This window comes from Hakea prostrata, chromosome 6 (genome assembly GCF_041222555.1).
Source record: "Hakea prostrata isolate BN-2017 chromosome 6, UWA_Hpros_2, whole genome shotgun sequence".
NCBI lineage: Eukaryota > Viridiplantae > Streptophyta > Magnoliopsida > Proteales > Proteaceae > Hakea > Hakea prostrata.
In genome coordinates this window covers 2,297,914-2,320,717 of record NC_142605.1, presented here as the reverse complement: position 1 = coordinate 2,320,717, position 22,804 = coordinate 2,297,914, and the positions used below count along the sequence as shown (strand labels likewise).

The following is a 22,804-nucleotide window of genomic DNA, read 5'->3' as shown; positions in this document are numbered from 1 at the left end:
CGCTGATAAAAGCATCTTCATAAACAGCGAACTCATCCTGAGGAGGTCGAAGAGCGCGTTCATGAGAGGCTGGAACCCTGATCACAAAATCATCAGGTATAGCATACCTAGCTCGGATAAGCTCCAGATCACTCTCAGTAAGCTCGGAAGGGAAAAAGCTAGGACCCGAACTACTAGAATCAAAATCTATATGTTCGGAAGTCCTAGGTCGAATTCTCTCAAATGCAAGCTCGGACGGAGAAAGACTGTTTAACCATCGTCTCCTATTGGTACTGAATTGAGCTCGAATACTTAAAGACCTAAACTCATTGTCACTAAGAAAGTTCGGATGAACACCAAGAGATAAGGTCGGATCAATAGAGGTGTCACTCTCTGTATCACTATACCTAGAGGAAGAAGCTCCACTGTTCTCAGAACGAACAGAAGAGCTTCTAGAAGAGGTTCGGATAGAGGAAGCCCTAGAAGGCTTGGAAGCCTTTTTCTTAACACCCATCACACACAAGAATCTATACTCAAGCTACAGTTGCAAAAATAGAAAAACTAACAAGCAGAGCCCAAAGAAAAGGAAAAAGAAAATACATTCAGAATACAGCACGAATGCAAAAATGAAAACCATCAAAAGATTCCGAAGAAGGAGACGAACTTACTGATGGAAGGAATCAGCAAACGAAGCTTATGTGGAGATGGGAGGAGCAAAAGATGCAGGTAGCACTGTTCACCTTCTTCACGAACCAGAAACTCAGACAAAACGATGAAGAGAAATGAAAGAGAAGGAGCTTTTATATTTAGTACAAGATCCAGATCTAAAGGGGGAGAAGGGAAGAATATGAAAAACCATTGATCCAACGACTCCAAATACATCTCCATCCAACGATCAGGAAAAGACACCAACATCTTACCCTTGAAAAGATTCCGATCAAGAGGATAAGATAAACAGGGAAATATGGTTAATATTCATGACTTTTGCAATTCAAAAATAATGATGAAAGGCCATAAATGCAAGGCCACGTGCCCATAAAGGTGGAGCCTCCAAAAGTCATGCGCCGTCATTACCCGTTTTACGAAACTGCAGTCTGTCAGGTGACATCAGGCTTAAAGATCTCCCAAATTAGTTTGGATATTGTAAAAAATCCAAAGTTATATTGATCGGAAGCTAAAACATGTTCGATCACCAAATCTCTAAAGCCCGAACAAGATAAAGCTTGGACTTCAGAGACTGAGGGGCTTATGATGAGGAAAGAATAAATAAACTCGAAACAGTTCGGTTTGAGCCCAGTCCGACCAGATCGGAATCAAACCAGTTCGGTTTGAGCCTAGTCCAACCAGCTCGGATCAAGTTAGACCGACCAAGTCAAGGTCGATCGAATAAGTACAAAGGCTGAATAGCAAGGTAAATCTGAATAAGACTCTAGCCAAAGAAACGGCATTCAGTCAAGACTCAACTACTCATGTTTGAGTAGGACTCAATGACTAAGATTCAGATCGCAACCTAACTAAGGTTTGAGTCCCACTCAAACTCATACTTAGAAAAGCTATAAAAAGGTATGAGGACACAAGAGAAAGGTACGCTGAATAGAACTATCACTATTCGAATTCTTATTGTTCATTACTTTCTTGTCTTCCTTAGTCGGATCCCTAACTAGATCGTCGGAGGTGAAAACTCGACCTCCACGGTCGAGCTCATTCTTGCAGGTTCAACCGGCTGAAGGGACGAACAGGATTGTGCAGCAATAGTACCATAAAAATTTGTATTTTAAATTAAATATATAAAAACAATATGGTATGGTTCTAGTTTCAGGTATTTATTTTCCTTACTAATGTCGTACCAGTTGACATCCTTAGTTTAACTAATCCCATCTGTCCATCGAGTATATGTCCCTGTTGATGCAAGATCCTGTTCAACCACTAGAACGGATGTACTTGCAAGAAACGTGCTCAACCGTGTTGGTCAAGTAACGCCTTCGACGAGCAAGTCAATAAGAAGCAAGGCTATAAGAACAAGAAGCCCAATGTCTCCTTGGAACGGAATAACTTAAAAATACTTACTTCCTTTCCTCCTAGGTCTCTGTATTTATAAGCCTAAAAGATTACCTCAATTGTGCAGAGGAGTTCACTTGGAACTCTATCGCGTTCCCTCCTCCTTTAAGTGAAATAACTCTCGTACCTTCATAGTGTATTCTAACTCGAACTCTAGTTCGCATGGACTTTTATGAGAATCGGAACCTTCATTCCCTATTATGTGGAAGTTGGTTACTCACGTGTTCATTCTTGGTTCAACCAGTAACTCGTGGAATTGGCGGTCTTGGTCTGACCACACTTTTGTTCGACCAGGTTTATTAGTGGTCGACTTTGTCCACGTCAGTCCCACACCCTAGAGGTAAGGCTACACCTAGACCAACTTATGTGCACTATGACTATACCTACAGGGGGTAATTGTTACATGGAATTAAATATGAGGTAGGGCTTCTCCCTTGGCTCCAAGAGGATTCAAACTCTTGACATCAAACTACATCATGTGTTGGATGACTACTTACTACTTTACTTATTCTATTTGAATGATTACTTATCACTTTACTTACAATATGATCGAATCTAGGATCTCTTCACTAAGAGACATTGGTCTTATCAACTGAGCGACCCTATGACATTGGCTGTTGGATGGCTATTTAAATATGTGAATGGACATAGAGCATCTGGATGAAATCTACCACGTATGACCCACTCTAGTAGATTCATTTGAATACATGAATCCCTACATTCCATCAAACGGGCACAGGCTAGGGCTTTGGAGTATGCTATTTCATCAGCTACAAGCAAACATAGATGCAACCTGTAAATGGGACTGACAAGAAAAGATCATAACCCTCGACAATGAGAAGATGTATCCAATTGGGCCCCACATATAGAGAGAATGAAATGTGGATCATCTCCCCTAACGGGAGGAGCACTCTATGTTCTCTTGACGACTTTACAACCACAAACTATGTGGGGCTCACAAGTAAAAAGTAATAAAATATATTTTTTTTAAAAAAAAAATCCATTACCCTAATTCTGTAAACCCGTTATAATTTGTAAAGAGTACTCTGTCGGGAGACATGATGCAGACTTGAGAGAAAGAGCAACTCGGGAGCTGAAGGGTATTTTTGTGATTAAAGTTGGGACTTGGGAGTGTTTGTAAAGCTGCTGCGGTTATCATTATTACAACAAAGTTGTTGTAAGAATGGGAAATCACGCACAATGTCAGAATACGGAGATTTGGTTTGTGGGCCCACAGATGGGAATCTCCTGTAACAACCTCCCTGCTGGGCAACAGCGATTGGAAGAATTCCAATTCTGAGCATAACAAGGACACTCAACTTGCTCCTCTCTCTCTCTCTTCTCTCCTCTCTGTCTCTCTCCTCCCTCCTTTCCTTATAAACACTACACACCAACACAACCATTCCGTCCTTTTCATCTCCTTCAATTCCGTATAACATTCTTTCTTTCTTTCGGCAGTTTTCTCCTCTACAGACATGAGATTTTAGTTCTTTTTTCTACCTGGGACAGAACTACATATATGAGTTTCATTTCATTTCTTTCAGTGCTTTTTCTCTGTTTTCTTGATTGATTTTCATTGTTGCATTTTCTGTTTGTAGTTGTGGTAACAACTGGGCCTTCGCTGATCACTATTTGGGTGCTTTCTGTTGCTAATTTCTTCTTTAATTTGGGTTTCACTATTTAGTTTTGTATAAACCCACTTCCAGTATGCATAGAAGATTGAGAACTTGGTTGTTGCTGTTGTAAAGATGTTGCAGGTGAAGGTTTTTATCTGCTCCTCTCTTTCCTCATGATTTCATTGTTCATTTATTTCAAATGATTTTATAGGTTTTAAGGCATGTGAAATGAAATACCTTTTCCAATTCATTAATTAAACTGTCTTTTCCTTCTGTTAAACTCAGTCAGACAAGGACCCATGAATCAAGGAAACCGACACTAGTACAATCAGCACATCACAGAGACACAGAAGACAGAGGAGAGAGAAAGAGACAGAGAGAGAAGGAGAAGAAGAAGAAGAGACAAGAAATGTATGAAGAGGCTCAATACTTTGATCCCCATGATCCCAACCACATGGCAATAGCAGCAGCAGCAGAGTCAGTTGATTGCCCACAAACTGTCACAAACTGTTCTACTCTGCCACCACTCATGGCCGGTGGAGGAGGAGGAGGCAGTGGGATTCACAGCCATCATAATAGCATGGACGACAGCCTCAAGCTTTCTGGGTTCTCCCTTGAAGACCTCTCCAACCACCACAACTCCTCCCATGAGGGCGATGCTGCTGCCTCCATTGGTATCGATCTCCAACAGCATTTAGGCTTTGATGTAGAACATGAGTTCAATACCAATCTGATGCCAGAGATGCTTCATGACCCCAATCAACAGCCTATGAATCAACAACATAGCTGGGAAATCACCGGAGTCCAAGATATGCAAGACATGAATTATAATAACCATCTTCAGCACCACCAGCAAACAGAAGAATCGATGGGTTTGCAGCAGAATCTGCAATGTTTCAATTCCGCTCCCTTTTCGACCCCAGACCTTCTCAATCTCCTTCACTTGCCCAGATGTTCAGACTCCTCTATGCTCCCTAACCAAACAATCTCTTTCTCAAGCAGGAAGCCCTCAAATTATTCAGCTTCTTCACTGGATTTCTTCAGTGAGCTCCCTAACTCCACTGCAGATGGTAATCTGGCAGTGGCGTCATCGTCGGTATTGTTTGATCACCCACCACTCCATCTGAACCTTCCCCCTCAGCCTCCTTTATTTAGGGATCTATTTCAATCTTTACCACATAACTATAACTTGCCTGGCTCAAGAGGTGGCGGAAGTTCCTTATTTGGTGGAATTGATGACAGAGAACGAAGTGGAGAAGGTCTTTCTATGGATGGAGATGGAAGACAATTTGAGAACTCTGTGCTGGACTTCAGGAGAGAAATGGCTGGCTTGGGTAGAGCTGGACGTGGTAGAGGAGGAACCCATAATTTTTCCACTGAGAAGCAAAGAAGAGAACAAATAAATGAGAAGTACAATGCACTGAAGCAACTGATTCCAAGCCCCACAAAGGTGAAATTAATGATCCTTCATATTAATCAGTCAATTAACTGAATACACAAGTAGAATCTCCAATGTCCTTGGGTCTGTTTTTCTTTGTCCCATTTTGTATTTCCTGATTAATCTTTATATTTTTGTCTTGGGTTTACCTTCCCTTTTTATGTTCCCCCCCTCTCTGCAACTCAATCAAGGAAGATAGAGCCTCAGTTGTTGGAGATGCAATCGAGTACATCAGGGAGCTGTTGAGAACAGTGGATGAGCTCAAAGGACTGGTTGATAAGAAGAAATGGAGACAAGAGAGAAACAAGAGGTTGAAGGTAGAGGATGATCAGACTACAGTAGACATGGAGAGCTCATCCATGAAGTCTTTAAGCAATCTCACTGACCGAGAGCAATCCTTCAATGGATCTTTAAGGAGCTCATGGAGCCAGAGGAAATCAAAGGAGACCGAGGTCGATGTCAGAATTATCGATGATGAGGTAACCATCAAGCTTATACAGAAAAAGAAGATGAATTGTTTGCTTCTTGTATCCAAAGTCCTTGATGAGCTCCAGTTAGAGCTCCTTCATGTTGCTGGTGGAAATATTGGAGATCACTACAGCTTCTTATTCAATACCAAGGTAAATTAAAGGCTTGGTTTTCTTTCTGATCATCGATGCTATTCTATACAGTATGTTAATGCATAATGTTTCTTACACAAGTTGCTGTGGATTTTGCAGATACATGAAGGTTCTTCTGTTTATGCAAGTGCAATGGCCAAGAAGCTCCTTGAGGTCGTGGATAGACAGTACGGAACATTCCCACCTGGTAGCTTTTAATTAGGGTTTCAGGAAGAAAAAGTAGCTCATAAGAACGTGTTTATGTCATTTGTTTTTTCTTTCTATTTACATGCTTCGGAAAGAGAAGAAAAGAAGAAACGGAGAGGAAGGAAGGGGTAAAATTGCCGGGTTGGTTGAACTATAGGGAAGTACATCATATCAGATTGGGTTCTCTTTTTAATTTTCCTTTTTGGATCTCCCAATTTCTAGTAGGAATTGAAGGTATTTGACTGGCAAGCAACTACAATTTTAATGGTAATTCACAATTCATTCTTACCTGACCATAGGAAAGCTTTTAATTATCAATTAATATGGCAGCTGCTTTGTGCCCAAGTGTTGCAAACAATTATTTTATTTAAAGCTGCAGCTGCTTTGTGCCCAAGTGTAGCAAACAATTATTTATTTGAAGCTTTCTCTGATGCAAAATTAAGGATTACAATAAAGGGCTAATCCGGTGCCTTTTCTTTGGGTAATCACGAGGCCCTATTAGTACTAGCAAAAGGTTTTCTATACAATCATGTATAACCAAGCTATTGTAATTACTGAATGGAAATGAGAAAAATTGTACTTACTACCCCATCATGTCCATTCTTTTTTGGTAAAGCACTATATGATGCCTATTCAATTGTTTTTTCGTAGAAAATACTTAGTTCACTAAAAGAGGTCGAGACTTGGAAATTACATAAATCCCTTAGCAAGGGAGAGGTTGCTGACCAATATGTCCTACCTTCATTGGACAAGGCCTCCCGGACTAGAGTCGTCTCTGGAACATGTTTGACACTACTAGAGATGAAAGACAACTTGCATCATGCTGGCAGGACCATTAATCTCCTAATATCATTAACAAGAACTTCCAAGTGGGGAGGGGAGGGATGAGAAAGATTCAGAACCTTATCTACCACCTTCTTATTATCCAATTCAAGTTCCATATATTCCATTCCTGCATGTATACCTTTCCAAAATCCCCCCTCAAGGCCATTCCTTCTCCTGCCTCTACTTCTTCAAAACTCAGATCCTAAGAAAATGCTTTCAACACCAAACCAGTATGGTCCCTAATAATAACACCAATCCCAGTCTTACCACTGTGTGGATCTTTAGATGCATAACAATTTATTTTAACCCATGGCTTACTAGGGAAGTCCACTTCTCTCTATTCCTGCTGTTTCATCCTCCAGAGAAAGTCCAACCACTGTGCGGGAGGCCAACAGCCTATTTGCTTTCATAAGTTCCTGTGGGGTCTTGCTAGCTATCAAGATAACCTCTTCTGCCGACTACTGCTTCCCTCCCAATCTTGAATCATTCCAAGCACACCATAAATACCATAGTATGAAGCTAACCTTCAACATGGATCTGCCTTCCAACTTGTTTGCATGTCTAGAAAACTTCCTTCCCTTTAAGAAGCCAGTCTACTGTTGTCAACGAGGCATCAAAATCAGGTTTCATAGACTAATCACTACCAAATCAGGCTGCTTTAGCAAAAGGAGAGTGAAGAAACCGATGGTCTACCATTTTTGGATTTCCTTCACATCGATGATATTGGTAATACTACTCCATATATATCAATATTGTTTAATTGACGGGGGAAAGATTCCTTACCTGGATTTGCTTTCCCTTTTATGAAGTATTCACAGCGGAAGTCTAGATCCACTTTCTCGTTCAACGACCAAAGCTCTACCGGGGCGATTCCACAATCACTAGGAAAGGGAATGATATCCACAACCCAAATGCCGTGGATTAATGGAATAAAGATCAAAAGCGAGGAAAGGAAAAAATTTCCTAGCCTGCGATTCTAAGAGAGAGGGAGAGAAAGATGGAGCCGCCATTTCTCAGAGATAAATCTCGTACGAATGAATCACACACTTACTCACTAATGCGGTGGTTACAAATATATAACCTATATTTTGTAACCGCCCTAATTGTGAGTTTCCAGATTTGCCCTTTGACAACTAATTTATTAATTATATTAATAAATTCCAACAACTCCCACTTGCACAAGGGCAAGTGTTAATTTCTCAATGTGTCCTAGACACACATGTATATCCAAGATATACACATTCAATCTCTCTACTATGTATCCCAGATACATAGACCTCTTGTGTCCCAGACACACATGTATATCCCAGACATACATATATATTGATCTCTTCGCTATGTATCCCAGATACATAGACCACCTGTGTCCCAGACACTAACATCCACAAGTCATACTGGAAAAATGGGTTGTGCGACCAGTGATATACCTGCACTCGTGAGCCCCAAACTAGAAACCTTCCCAGAAGGCCAGAATGACACATCACTCAAAGAAACAAATCAAATAAGCATTAGTATAACACAGTGTCCTAGGTTTATTCAAACTCACCAGACTAAAGGTATCTCGATCCCTCTAAGAGATCACCTTCTTGTCCTTAAAATGTTCACTACTGTAACACATACAGTTGGCGCCAACAAACACTTTTTAGGGTGCAGTTGAATCAAACCTTTCCTTTCGCCCCAGACCATCACTACACATAGGATTGACTCCTTTCCCGGTAGTGCCCCTTTAGGTCGAATCAATCATGACCATAGGTAACACCCCAAAGTAGCCACATCAACCCTTCGTTTCATGATGTCGTCGAAAGTCACTAAGAATACTAATGGACCATAAGGTCCATGACTCACACAATGAGAGGAGCAAGGATCCATCCTCTCATTTCCAATGATCGCTATGCACACATAGTATGATATACGTGCTATGGTGGAGCATTCTATATACAATAGAACGTATGTCCATCTCAACACCATACAGGTCTTAGTCCAGTCGCAACCCCTTGCGCCTAACCCGAGTTTCTTTATTGTCGCCACCCTAGCGCCACATAAAGTACTCACACCTGGCTCCTATAGGCAACATGAATAGTGGGAACATTCATGTCGATTCTCTTCACAATAGAGAAACTCATCTTGATTCCAAATCAAGGCGACATCATGATTACGAATTGACCTACACAAAGTCATTCACAATCCGTCTCATCATCTCTGCTCGCCTCCAAGGCGCCAGAGGCGAATGCTCGTGTGAGTGGGCCATTCTCTTGCCTATTGACATATCTTGTTTTATGCTAGAAGAAACACAATCACACAGAAAGTGAATAAAAATAAATGCTGGAATGAACTCATATTACTCAATAATAAGAAAGTCTCAGAACAAAAATAAGTCACAATCTACGCAAGCCCAAGGATTTTACATGAGAAATAAAAACATCCTTGGCTATAGGTTTGGTAAGAGGGTCAGCTACCATCTGACTAGTAAATATGTGCTTAAGTATAACTTTCTTCCTTGATGTAATGTCTCTAACAAAGTGATATCTCAACTGTATATGTTTGGTCTTCCCATGATACTTGGGGTCCTTGACATAGCTAAGTGCTGCCATACTATCACAGTAGAAAAGGGCAGCTTCTTTGAATGTCATCACAATCCTAGTATGTCGAAGGAATCTCCTCAACCAAACAGCCTCTTGAACCGCAGCTGAGCATGCCACATACTCTGCTTCCATGGTCGAGAGGGATATACAAGCCTGCTTCTTGCTACACCACGAAATGGCCCCGCCATTCAGCAAGAAAGCATATCCAGAGGTTGATTTGCGCTCATCGATGTCTCCAGCCCAGTCGGCATCACTATAGCCAACTAACCGCAAATCCAATCCTTGGTAACACAGCATGTAGTTACTCGTTCCTCTGAGATATCTCAATATCCTCTTGACTGCTTTCCAGTGCTCTATGCCTAGGTTTGATTGGTACCGACTAACCAAAACCACTGCATAACAAATATCCGGCCTAGTACACATCATAGCGTACATAAGCCTACCCACTGCATTGGAATATGGAACTCTTTCCATCTTGGTTTTCTCCTCTAGAGTCTTAGGACCCATATCAAGGCTCAAATGCAAACCCTTCTCCACTGGAGTATCAATTGGTTTGCAATTGTGCATCTGGTATCTCGTTAAGACATTGTCAATATAGGTCTCTTGAGATAAACCCAGTAATCTCTTTTGGCTATTTCTGACAATCTTGACACCAATCACATAGCTTGCTTTACCCATGTCCTTCATATCAAATATGGAGGACAACCATTTCTTAATGGTTTCCAATAGCTCCTTGCTATTGCTAGCCATAAGTATGTCATCTACGTACAGTGTCAGAATGACATAATTATTATCGATCTCTTGGTGTAAACACAAGGTGGTCTTCCTCAAGCATGGAAAAACCATTTTCCATCATAGCTTGGTGAAAGCGCACATTCCACTGTCTAGATGCTTGCTTTAAGCCATATATGGACTTCTTAAGCTTGCACACTTTGCGCTCAAGTCCATTTGCTTCAAAACCTTGAGGTTGATCCATATAGATCTCTTCCTCAAGTTCTCCATTGAGAAAAGCCGTTTTTACATCCATCTGATAAAGCTCCAAGTCCAACTGAGCAACAATGCCTAGTATGAGGCGAATTGAGGCAAACCTAACCACAGGGGAAAAAGTTTCCTCATAATCAACGCCCTCTCGTTGGGTGTAGCCCTTAGGCACTAAACGAGCCTTGAATCTCTCAATAGATCCATCCACCTTTCTTTTGATCTTGAGAACCCACTTGTTCCCAATTGCCTTTCGGCCTGGCGGCAAGTCAACCAAGTCTCAGACATGATTAACTTTCATTGACTCCAACTCTTCCTTTATTGCTTTCAACCATTCCTTTGAGCTTGACCCCGCAAGAGCTTCCTGCACGCTCTTTGGTTCATGCTCATCGACTGAAGTCATCTCACAGTCGATCTCTTCAGGAGTTACCATGTAGGCTTCATCCTCTATGTCGATACATCGACGAGGAACTAGCCCCCACCCACTACGGTGCAAGTGCATGTCAGATTGCTCACTGTCTAAGGTAGTTATCACATCTGCACTCCCACTCCCACTCCCACTTGGATCTTCTGGATGAACCCCAGGTTCATTATCCAGAATTTGAATCCCTGGAGTGACAAGATCACTATCTTGTATCTCAAAGAATTCCGATGATTCTTTGTTAACTCCTGAAAGAGATGGAAAATCATTCTCCAAGAATGTTGCATTCCTAGACTCAAGTTTCGTTCTCCTCTCACTCTCATCTAGTCCAATGAAGACATGGCCCTTTGAGGGTTCAGAATATCTCACAAAGATACACTTTCTTCCTCTGGGTCCAAGCTTTCCATATTGGTGACAATTAGAGTGAACATATGCTGCACATCCCCATGCGCGCAAGTAACTCAAATCTGCTTCCTTCCGATCCACAACTCATATGGTGTGGAAGGAACCAATTTGGTTGGAACTCTGTTGAGGATATAGGCCGCAGTCAACAAAGCATCTCCCCAATAAGAGATGGGTAGATTTGCCTGCGCCATCATGGATCTCACCATGTCTAGCAAGGTTCTATTCCTCCTCTCAGCAACCCCATTTTGCTGTGGAGTCCCTGGAATAGTAAGTTGTCTAGATATCCCCTTTTCATCACATAACCCTTTGAACATATCGGAGAGATACTCTCTACCTCTATCCGTTCTAAGAGTTTTAATCCTTTTATCTAACTGATTCTCAACTAAGCTCATGAATTTCTTAAAACATTCCAGAGCTTCTGACTTATGAGAAATTAGATAAATGTGACCATACCTTGTATAGTCATCTATGAATGTGATGAAATAAGACTGTCCTTTTCTAGTATGCACATTCATGGGTCCACACACATCTGAATGGATAAGTTCTAAAGGAAGAGAGGCTCTCAAAGCCATTTTAAATGGTTTTCTAGTTGCTTTTCCTGCTAGACATGACTCACATGTTGGCAAATTAGATAGTGAACCTTGGTCTAAGAGACCTTCTCTTGCTAACCTGTTCATCCTATCTAAGCCAATATATCCTAGTCTAGCATGCCACAAATTAGAATCAATACACACAGTATTTTGGCAAACAAAAGCACTACTAGAATTAAAATAATCAATTGTATCCAATACAATGAAACCATTATTAAGAAAACCATAACCATAAAACCCAGATACAAAACCAAAGAATTGTTTTCAAATACAACTCTAAAACCATGTCTTAAAAGATAAATAACAGAAACAAGATTTCGCTGAATGTCTGGAGCATACAACACATCATGGAGTAACAGTGTCTGGACACCTCGAAAAACTAATTTGCATGTGCCTATGCCATGAACCTCCACGCTTGAGCTGTTCCCCATCGTTATTCTTCTGCTTCCTCTTGGAATACGACGGTATTCCACGAAGCTCGAGCGTTCCCTTGTTATGTGTTCTGTCGCACCTGAATCAACAATCCACAAAGGATTTAGTTCAGCAAGCATAGTAGAACTTGTTACATAAGAAGATGAGGTATAACACACAGTACATACCTCTTGGTCAGTGCAATCACGAGCAAAATGATCAGGCTTTCGGCACTTGAAGCAAATCAAAGCTGATTTCTTCTTGCCAGCACTAGTCCCCGTTGAACGCTTGGGGCCACTCTTGTTTTTGTTCCCACTCTGGTTACTTTGCTTGGACCACTGAGGTTGAGTTTTCTCTCTCTTGCGCTTGAAGCTTGCACCCTTACTAGTGCTAGCCTCAGCAGCAAATACATCAGTTTGAGGGGCATCGGCCAACATCCGATCCTCATCAAGCTCAAGGTGCTTGGCAGCTTGATTAAAAGTCTTGACTTCATCAGCATGAGTCAAGAAGATCTTCATATGCTCCCAAGTCTTTGGCAATAACTTGATGACTGCGGAGACTTGCTCCTCATCAGTCTTCTGGCGCCCACATGCGCTCAACTCACTAATCATGTTAAACATGATGGTTATATGCTGCCTCATGGTGTGACCCTGGCGCATCTTATAACCGTCAAAGGTGAGTCCGAGCTGGCGGCCTCTTGTGGTGGAAGTCCCTCCGCACTGGAACTTCACAGCCTCCCACAAAGACTTTGTAGTCCTATGCTTCTCATAACGAAGCATCATGTCATCCCTCATGGAGCTCAGGATTGTAATCCTGGCTACCCGGTCTTTCCTCTTCCAAAGGTCCCTGCGATGTTGTGCAGTGGTACCTTCCTCAGGTGGGTTCATGGTCTGGTTTATGGTCTCCAGCATATCCTGCTCTTCCAGGAGATATTGCACCTTTCGGTGCCAGAGGTCATAATTCCTCTCATTCAACTTATCTCCTTTAGTGAGATCAGCAACTATGCTCTTTGTAGCAGCCATTTATTCTAGAAATATTACATACAAGAATGAGTTCAATAAATCTAGCATAAAACACAACTCATGCAACAAGAAATCACACTAGCATAGTCAACCTATGGGATAAGCACTTAAACCAAAAGAGATGCTGAAAAAACATTCAACCAAATTCTCATGCAAACCCACATAGACTTATACACTAGTTTCATTCTGTGCAAGAAACATGATTGATAGACCCAAAATAAAAAAATAGTTTTATTAAAATAAAACATGCAATCATGTTAATGCTATGAGGTGGTTCACACAGAACACTTCTACCTCATTAGCCCCCACTAGGCCCCATTAGGCCCTCAATGCCCAAACATCACACAGATTGTCGGGCCATTGGTGTCCATTAAGTCGAAACACATTCTTGAACTGGACAGACCAATATCTGAAAAAAAATCCATCTCCCAGACGAACTGCCGTTTGCCCAGACGAAATTCCGTCTGCCTTTAATGCCCAGACGGATGACCGTTTGCCCAGACGGAAATTTCGTCTAGCATTCTGTGACCAGAAAACGGCATTTTTTCTGGATTTTTTATGAACGAAAATTTTCCAAAAAACGGTAAAACACGTTTTTTCACTTAAAAAATCATCAAAAAATACATGAAAAAATCCAGCAATAATTATTAAACAAAGAATAATTTTCATGGATAATCAATACATGCAAAAAATCATAAGGGAAATTTACAAGGATCCTCCCATTCAGATCCGAACCCAAAACATAAGGCTTTCCAGAAACCCTATCAATTCTCTCATGGGTTTCGTATTAAACCCTGGATTCTTCGTAAACCCTTGATCCATACAATAATTAAACAATGGGGAGGAATCGAGAATCGTGGGAACCAATGGCTCTGACGCCAATATTGGTAATACTCCATATATATCAATATTGTTTAATTGACAGGGGAAAGATTCCTTACCTGGATTCGTTTTCCCTTTTATGAAGTATTCGCAGCGGAAGTCTAGATCCACTTTATCGTTCAACCACCAAAGCTCTACCGAGGCGATTCCACAATCACTAGGAAAGGGAATGATATCCACAACCCAAATGCCGTGGATTAATGGAATGAAGATCAAAAGCGAGGAAAGGAAAAATTTTCCTAGCCTACGATTCTAAGAGAGAGGGAGAGAGAGATGGAGCCGCCGTTTCTCAGAGATAAATCTCGTACAAATGAATCACACACTTACTCACTAAGTCGGTGGTTACAAATATATAACCTATATTCTGTAACCGCCCTAATTGTGAGTTTCCATATTTTCCCTTGGGCAACTAATTTATTAATTATATTAATAAATTCCAACAGATGACAATAGGATTCCAAATTAAAATGTCTCTTGCTCCAAGCCTCCCCCAGTGTTAAACCATCTATACATGCCTTGTGATATGGATGACTCATAATAGACTAGTTCGGTTCGAAAAGGGACGAACCACACCGATCAAACCCCTGGTGGGACCATGTATGAACCAAGATATTCACACGAAATCACGAACATACTCTAAGTTGTAATCAATTAATTTCCTTAAAGTTAGGAATAAGGAGTCTGACTAGGTCAGGAAGCTCGAATTGCTGCTAAAGTCCAGACGTACTGGTCTCCACAATCACATTACAAGTAATACTCTTCCAGCAAATAAGACTCTACTCCTGCTTTGGAGAAGTTAGGAGCAACAATACAGTTCAAGTTGAACTTTGCCATAGCTAGGGTAATCTCTTAAAATCTATAAATACCAACACCATCAACATGAAAAGGTATTCATTCTAGAGTTATTTCCACTAGCATTGGATCTACAACTTGCTTTCTTCTTCTAAAGTTGTGTGCTTCACTAATTTGATCGTCGGAGGTGTCACTCGACCACCCCCATGGCTTGAGGGGGTTGTTAGCGTGCAGCCTGTGCAAGCCGTACCTAACTTGTTCACCAAGTAACTTATTTCCCAAGTTATGGACTCTTGGTTATGAGTTGTAATTAGGGTCACTCCTGTCACATACCCGAAGGTGTGATTCCACAAATCCTATGGTAAAGTATAGGGAAACAATATAACCACTTAACACAATAACACAATCATGAGCAAGGAATAATCAATGTTTACCTTTATTAATCAATCAAAGGAAATAATCTCGAAATATCATCATAGTATAATCAGAGAAAACAACTATCGAATGTAGCAGAAAATAACTCTATAGATCCAAATGCAGAAGAGTAGATCAAAACTAAAGTAAGTCTAAAGCTATTACATCAGGAATAAACTAAGAACATAAAGAAAACTATTCTATTCATACAACTCTTTAAACTCAAATAAAGTGTTCTTATATTCATGGACTTCCATAATCAAAATCGGTCGCACTAGCTCCAAGATAGGGCTAATCTTGGTACGCTTCATAATCACACAAGGCACCTTCACTGTTATCTTCGTAACAGCTAACACTTTGCATAGAGTACCAGTCACTCATCTTGGCTTTGATGTCTTGACTTTCAAAGTCATCAGTACCTGCAATAGAATCTAAAAATGTATCCCTCGAAGGGTGAGCTCAAAAGAACTCAACAAGTAGCTCAATTCACAATAAACAACTACAAGCAGTTCAAAGCAAACATGATGCAATGATATGAGACAATGTATACAAGTATGCTTCTAACTCTAAGTATGTTGGTCTCTATTGGTAGACACGCATAAAGATCAAACACATACTCCTCTGGGTAGGTCTCAAATCACTCTCCCTCACGACTCTGATGCACGTCTTTTGGGTTCTCCGATGGTAATTGGGTCTTGCATCATTCTTGGACATTCCATGGCAGGGCTTTAGGTCAACACTATCGCTCACCACCATTGTTCTAAGTACTGGCGCGTGTCAGAGATAATACCTAGCCCAATGCAAGTCATCTACTGAGTCACATCTACTCAGAGTCGGATATCTCCCATCCATCCACTAGACAGTCTGTTCTGGTATGATAGCCTCCCTTCTGTGTTTATGCAGTCTATTCCGATATCTCCCTCCCTAGAGTCACCGTCTACCACGTAGACTCTTAACCCTATTGGTCATCCACATATGATAAACGGGAAGCTCTCATGTCCTCTCACGGGTTGGTTACCGGTCTTGAGTGCCCATGAGATCATGTGCAACCCTACCAATGAATAGTCCCCACAATTTGAATTACATCCTCTCACGGCTTTGGTGCACATCTTTTGAGAATTCACATTGTTGCCACGGGTCACTCGGTCTCAATTTCCCCTCCGATAGGGTCAGATATAACAGGGTTTCCGTAGCCAAACTCATCTAAATCATATTCTAGGGATGTCAAAAAGTAATCAGGGAAAGTGCCAAGGGGCATCATAGGAAAGCATCCCATGCCACCTCCATTGATGTCCAATGATAGAAATGCCAAAAGGGCATTCCCCATTCCCCAATTACAACTTAGGCAAACACATCATATTATGATTTCATAGATATCACAACTTAGTCCAACTCACAATCACATTATTCAAAATCAATAACAGTATGTAAATCATATAGTGAGTAGACTACTGTAATTACAGAAGTAAAACTGTCACATCCACCTAGCCGGTACCCTATCTGGCATACCCGGGAATATGATCCACAGTCCAAGGATCAAGAATCGAGGGACCATGCCTCCCACATACGCGCTAACACAATCATGAACAATAATAATCAAGGTAAAAGCAACTAATAATAAATTTCATGAATAAGATAAGATTCAATAAATCAGAGTGTGAAAAATAGATAAAGTCAATATGTAAGTGTGATCATAAATATGAGAGAGTAAGTGAAAATCACTCTCTCGAAGCAGCGGAAATGAAGTATAGTCAAGTTAGTTACAATCCCAAGTTTCAAAAGATAATTCAAAGGAAGTTAATTACATAACCAATTGTTCCATAATAAACCAGGGAAATGGGGCACTAGACTAGGGTTTCTTCTATCCTAATGATCGTCTCCTCATAGGTGTGGATGAACAAGGCCCAGCTCTGCCGCTCCCGCATTATCGTGGGGCTAACCCTAGTACGAAGAGTAATCCTCTTCGGCACCAAAACTCTGATCTTCACTAAAGCTACCACCCGGAGGGTAGTATGCGGGATCAAAGTCCGTCTCGAAGAAGGCGCCATCAGAATCTTCAGTACTTGTAGGATAATCTAAAAACATTTGTACAAAAGGAATGAGTTCGAAGAACTCAGCAAGGTAGTTATTCCATAATTTAAAATCATACGTATACAAAACATAACATAATGCAATGTGATATGAAACATAGGATGCAAATATGATTCTAATTCTATGAATGCCAGTCTCTATGGTAGACATGCTTTAAGTCATAGCACCATACTTTGGGTTGTCAGTCACTCTCCCTCAACCCATTCTGTCACATCCTCCCAGCCGGTACCCTATATGGCATACCCGAGAGTGTGATCCACAGCCCGAAGATCAGGTATCGAGTAATCAACCTCCCACATAAACAATAACATAATCATGAACAATAATAATAAAAGTGCGGAAGATAAACCATAGATCCAAATAAGGAAAGAATTAATCATATATAAATCAGAGTACTAGATATAATCAGAGTGTTTAAAACAGATAAGTAAAGTGAGGCAAAATCCCACTCTACAACCAGCGGAAAAGTAGTTCTAAAAGAGAATAAGCAAGACAGAATCTAATCCCAGTAGCAAGTACAATGGGTAACTAAATTGTTCTCCACTTTATAGACAACATCCCTATAAGTATAAATCTCATAAACAACACAAGGGCGCTTCCACTCAATGGTCGGACTAAGCATCGTACGGAGCATAACCACTCGCGGGATCTTCAATGTAATTGTTGTAACCGCAATCACCTTCTTGGAGATATGCCTCTTCTCCTTGCGCTTCTTCATAGGGGCCGTCATAATACTCAGTACATGCAGAATAGTCTAACAAACATTGTACAATAAAGGAATGAGTTTCAAAGAAACTCAGTAAGGCAGTTAAATCCATAATAACATAAATGGCAGGATTTCAGAACAAACATAAATGCAATATGGTATGAGACAAACAATGAATGAATGAATCTAACTCTACATATGCTGGTCTCTATTGGCAGACATGCTTTAAGTCATAGCACCGTACTTCTTTAGGAAGGTCTCAATCACTCATCATCAGTTGGTAATGGGTCCGGCATCCCTCGGGACATTCCATGGCTGGGGGTATAGGTCACCACTCTCTCACATCACCATTGGTCTAAGTACCGGCGCATGTCAGGGTAAAGCCTAGCCAAATGCAAGTCTTCTACTTAGTTACATCAAGTCAGATCCATATATGTCCATTCCTCGTCCCTGACAATCCTTTCCGGTATCCTTCACACTAGAGTCCTCATAGTCCCTGACTACGGACTCATCAACCCTATTGATCATCCACATATGGTAAACGGGAAGCTCTCACGTCCTCTCACGGGTTGGTTACCGGTCTTGAGCGCTCGTGAGCCCAAGTCTAACCATATGCAACCCTACCAATAAATGGCCCCCACAATGTGATTCCTGTCCTCTCACGGGTTGGTTACCGGTCTTGAGCGCTCGTGAGCCCAAGTCTAACCATATGCAACCCTACCAATAAATGGCCCCCACAATGTGATTCCTGTCCTCTCACGGGTTGGTTACCGGTCTTGAGCGCCCATGAATCCCCATTGCTACCACAGTCGTTCGGTCTCAATACCCCTCGATTAGGGTCCGACATAACGGGACATCCTAGCCAAACACTACTAGACAGGTGCTAGATATGTCATCCAACAATTTAGGAAGGTGTCCAGAGGGCATCTCCGGAAACATCCCATAATATTCCCGTAGTAGTCCAAGGACAGAAGTGTCAAAAGGACACCTCTCCTTTCCAAACCATACTTAAGCATACACATGCATCAATTCATATCATCACATATATGGTAACTTCATATATGGAAAGAAATCAATAATTACAATCACTTTGTATATAATTGATAAGTAAATCATACATGAGTCAATTCAATATGAATAAGTAATGCTACTGATATCAAGATAGTACCACAGTAGTATAACATTATAAGAATCTAATTAGAGAAATAAATTAACAAGATTCAAATATAGAAACTAAGGTATGCAATTTATGTTGTTAAAGAAGTAACCATCCTTACCTTTTATAACTCGCAAAGGAATCCTAAGAAATCAAGTAAGATCTTGGCAAACTTGAGAAGAAGGTCCTAAACAAGTGTATACAACATATTAGGAAAGATCCCTAACAGAAAAGATACCAAAACATCCAACACAGACCAATTCTGGAGTTGCTGTAGTCATTGGTCGAGTGGATTGGTCGACTGGTCCAGTCGACCAATGCAGACAGTAGCCTAAAAAAAACAGAGTTTTAAGATATAAAATCCGAATTTGGTGGTTCAAAAGGGTACTAATCAAGGGGTAAACTACATCAGTAGTATCCTAACATATAGGGGACCTCAAAACACTAATCGAATCAAGCCATCAAGATCCAAATTAGGAAACAAAAAGTTACCATAATTAGCTCAACCATGGATCTTGAAGAATTCAAGATAGAAATCAAAGACAAGAACAATAGGAGATTGGATCATTGCTTCAGGTAAAGGTATCATGAAAAGCATACTTAGATCTTCAAGGAAATAGGCTTAAAAGCATAAATCTAAATAAGGAAACAAAACCTACCATATATGTAACCATCATGATTCATGAAGAGAACATGGTATGGTAGAAGAGAAACAACTAGAGATTGATAGATCATGGATCATGTAAAGAAAACACAGCAATAGACTACTAACATGATCAGTATAGTAGATCTAAGAAGATCAGAATTCAAATCAAAAGATGAACAAAGACAAGATCATGGTCTGATCATGATTCCTTCAAAAGCTTGCAATGATCATGGCTAAGATCATTGCATTAGCCATTAATCCTTAGGATGATCATGAGAGACAAGTCCAGAGATGTTTGCAACAGAGAATGCAGCATCTCCTCTACTGTCCCAACTCAAAAAGGAAAGAAAAATAGAGATGGAGGAGAAGAAGAGAGTGTAGACATACCTTTGATGCAAAAGGAAGGGTTTTGACGAAGATCCGTCAAGAAAATCACCAAGGATGCAAGGGAGATGACTTGCAGAGGTCTTTGGTTCGTTCCAAAGAGTTTGGAGGCAGCAAATACGAAGTAGACTCGAGATTGGACTTAAATAGAGCAAGCAAGACCTAATTGCCAAAGACAGCACCCATTGGTCGAGTGGATTGGTCGACTGGTCCAGTCGACCAATCAGTCGACCAATGCAGACAGCAATTCCAAAATAGGGAATTGAAGGCCCCGATCAAATCCAATCCTAAAGGGGTTTTGCACACATATCAAGTGACTTACCTAATAGGTAGAAATGCCTTCAAACCAAGATAGAGAGCACTCCAAGTCCATCAACTAATCCGATCTTCATCAAGATTCAGTTTCCATAAATAGAACTTCATCATCAACTCTCATGGATTCAAAGCCAGACACCAAGTCCTCCACTGGGATGGCCCAAAGCTGACTTCTTACTTTACTTTGGGTCACTGGACCTACAAATAACAAGGTTTCCGGGTCAAGGTTAGGGCTGGGTTTTACACATTCCGTATCTTGGGAATGCCGTGGTAATTGGGTAAAGTCATCTCAAACCATGGTAGGGGAATCGGTCACCGCTCTCTCACATCACCGTTTGGTATAAGTACTGGAGCATGTCACAATAAAGCCTAGCCCAATGCAAGTCATCTACTCAGTCGTATCAAGTCAGATCCAGATACGTCCATTCCTCACCCCTGGCGATCCTTTCCGGTATCCTTCACACTAGAGTTAGCGTAATCTCAGACTACAGACTCATCAACCCTATTGGTCATCCACAAATAGTAAACGGGAAGCTCTCACGTCCTCTCACGGATTGGTTACCGGTCTTGAGCACCCGTGAGCCCAAGTCTAGCTATTTGCAACCCTACCAATAAATGGCCCCTTTTGGGTATCCGTTGCATGGTTTACGTCCCCTACCGGATTGGTTACCGGCCTAGAGCGCCCATCAAACCATACACTACCACGGGTCGTTCAGTCTCAATGCCCTTCCGATTCAGGTCTGACACGACAAGGACAATCCTAGCCACACAACTAGACAATCCTACGTATGTCATCCAATAACCCGGGAAAGTGTCGATAGGCACCTTCGGAGAACATCCCATTCTATTCCCTCCGATGCCCAAGGACAGAAGTGTCAATAGGACACTCCCCAATCCCAAGTTATACGTAGGCAATCACATATTCAAGTTCATCATTTCTCATGCATTCAATACATCTTCATGATAAAAATTAAATCATGATATTGAAATGATTCATCATAGACACAAGTAATCAAGAATCATAAATTAATATGACAAGAGTATATGAATTGCAATACTACTGTCCTAACACATGTATAACAGTCTTATAATAATTAAAAGGAATCAAGAGACTATGTTCTTTAAGCATAAGCACAAATCATAAGTTTATGGCCTATATGTTTATGGAGATAACCATCCTTACCTTAGGTTGAGTTGATGATGAATTGAGAATTACCAAGAAATGGTCCAAAAGAAATGTTAAGACCCTAAACAAACATCAATAATAAGTTAGAGAAGAAATTGGGAAGATCGGATGTTAAATGGTTCAAAACTGGCTAAGGTTGTTGTCAACAACAACTTTGGTCGATGGTCTTTGGTCGATGGCATCGACCAAAGAGGATCGACCAAAACTTCTTCAGGACAGAATAGTGGATTTTGGGGGTTTTGATTCGAAATTGGTTTTCCGGGGTTCGGATCAATCCGGAACTTGGAGGAATGCTTAATAACAGTATGAGGACACTACAAATCAAGATATTAACATAATCCAATGGTCTAAATAGAAAACCCCAAATTGATCTATCAAGTTCAAGAGACAAGCATCATAGCATGAATTGGAATCGATTACATTGGCATTAAAAGGGCATGCATTAGCTAGGGGAACTTATAGAAATTAGATTAGAATCATATGCTAGTGATAAACATGTACATAACATACTATACAACTCAGTTTTGTACAAAATGGCATGATGTTAAGAGGAAAATCAAAGAATACATATGCTAGGCTTGAGATGGGGGCATAGCATCAATAGATAGTTAAGAGGATCATAGGTTAAGCAAGAGTGGACACTTGGAGTGATGGCTGCAAGGTTGCAGCACCATCTCCAAGGTCTCAACAGCAAAAGAGGGAAAGAAAAGAATAGAAAAAGGTAGAATAGAGAGTGGAATGATGAATCATACCTTGTAGTTGTAGATGGAGACAAGAAACAATGATTAACAATGAGTTTTGGTGGAGTATCCTTCACATATGCCTAGGAGTTGCATTGGGAAGCTCCCCCCACGTTCTCAGGAGTGAAAATGATTGCAATAGGTCTCAAAACATGAGGCTAGTATAAATAGAATAGGGAATATTCCAAAGAATCATTAACTTGGCTGACTGGGAAACTTTGGTCGATGGTCCTTGGTCGATGGCATCGACCAAAGAGGATCGACCAAAATATTTCTCAGCAGAAAAACAGGTTTAGTTTAGCAACTTTAGGCAGGGATTTGGAGGGCTATACAAGGTCAAATTGAATGAGGTTTTCTTCTA

The 22,804-nt window shown here is 40.9% G+C and overlaps 1 protein-coding gene across 1 annotated transcript; it reads left to right on the top strand.

Moving 5' to 3' along the window:
- Window positions 1-4,062: 4,062 nt before the first annotated feature.
- LOC149012101 (transcription factor bHLH91-like) lies at window positions 4,063-5,909 on the top strand. The gene is made up of 3 exons (XM_089160204.1): window positions 4,063-5,103; window positions 5,283-5,711; window positions 5,811-5,909. The coding sequence occupies exons 1-3, from the start codon at window positions 4,063-4,065 to the stop codon at window positions 5,907-5,909; spliced, it is 1,569 nt and encodes a 522-aa protein (XP_089016330.1).
- Window positions 5,910-22,804: the final 16,895 nt, after the last annotated feature.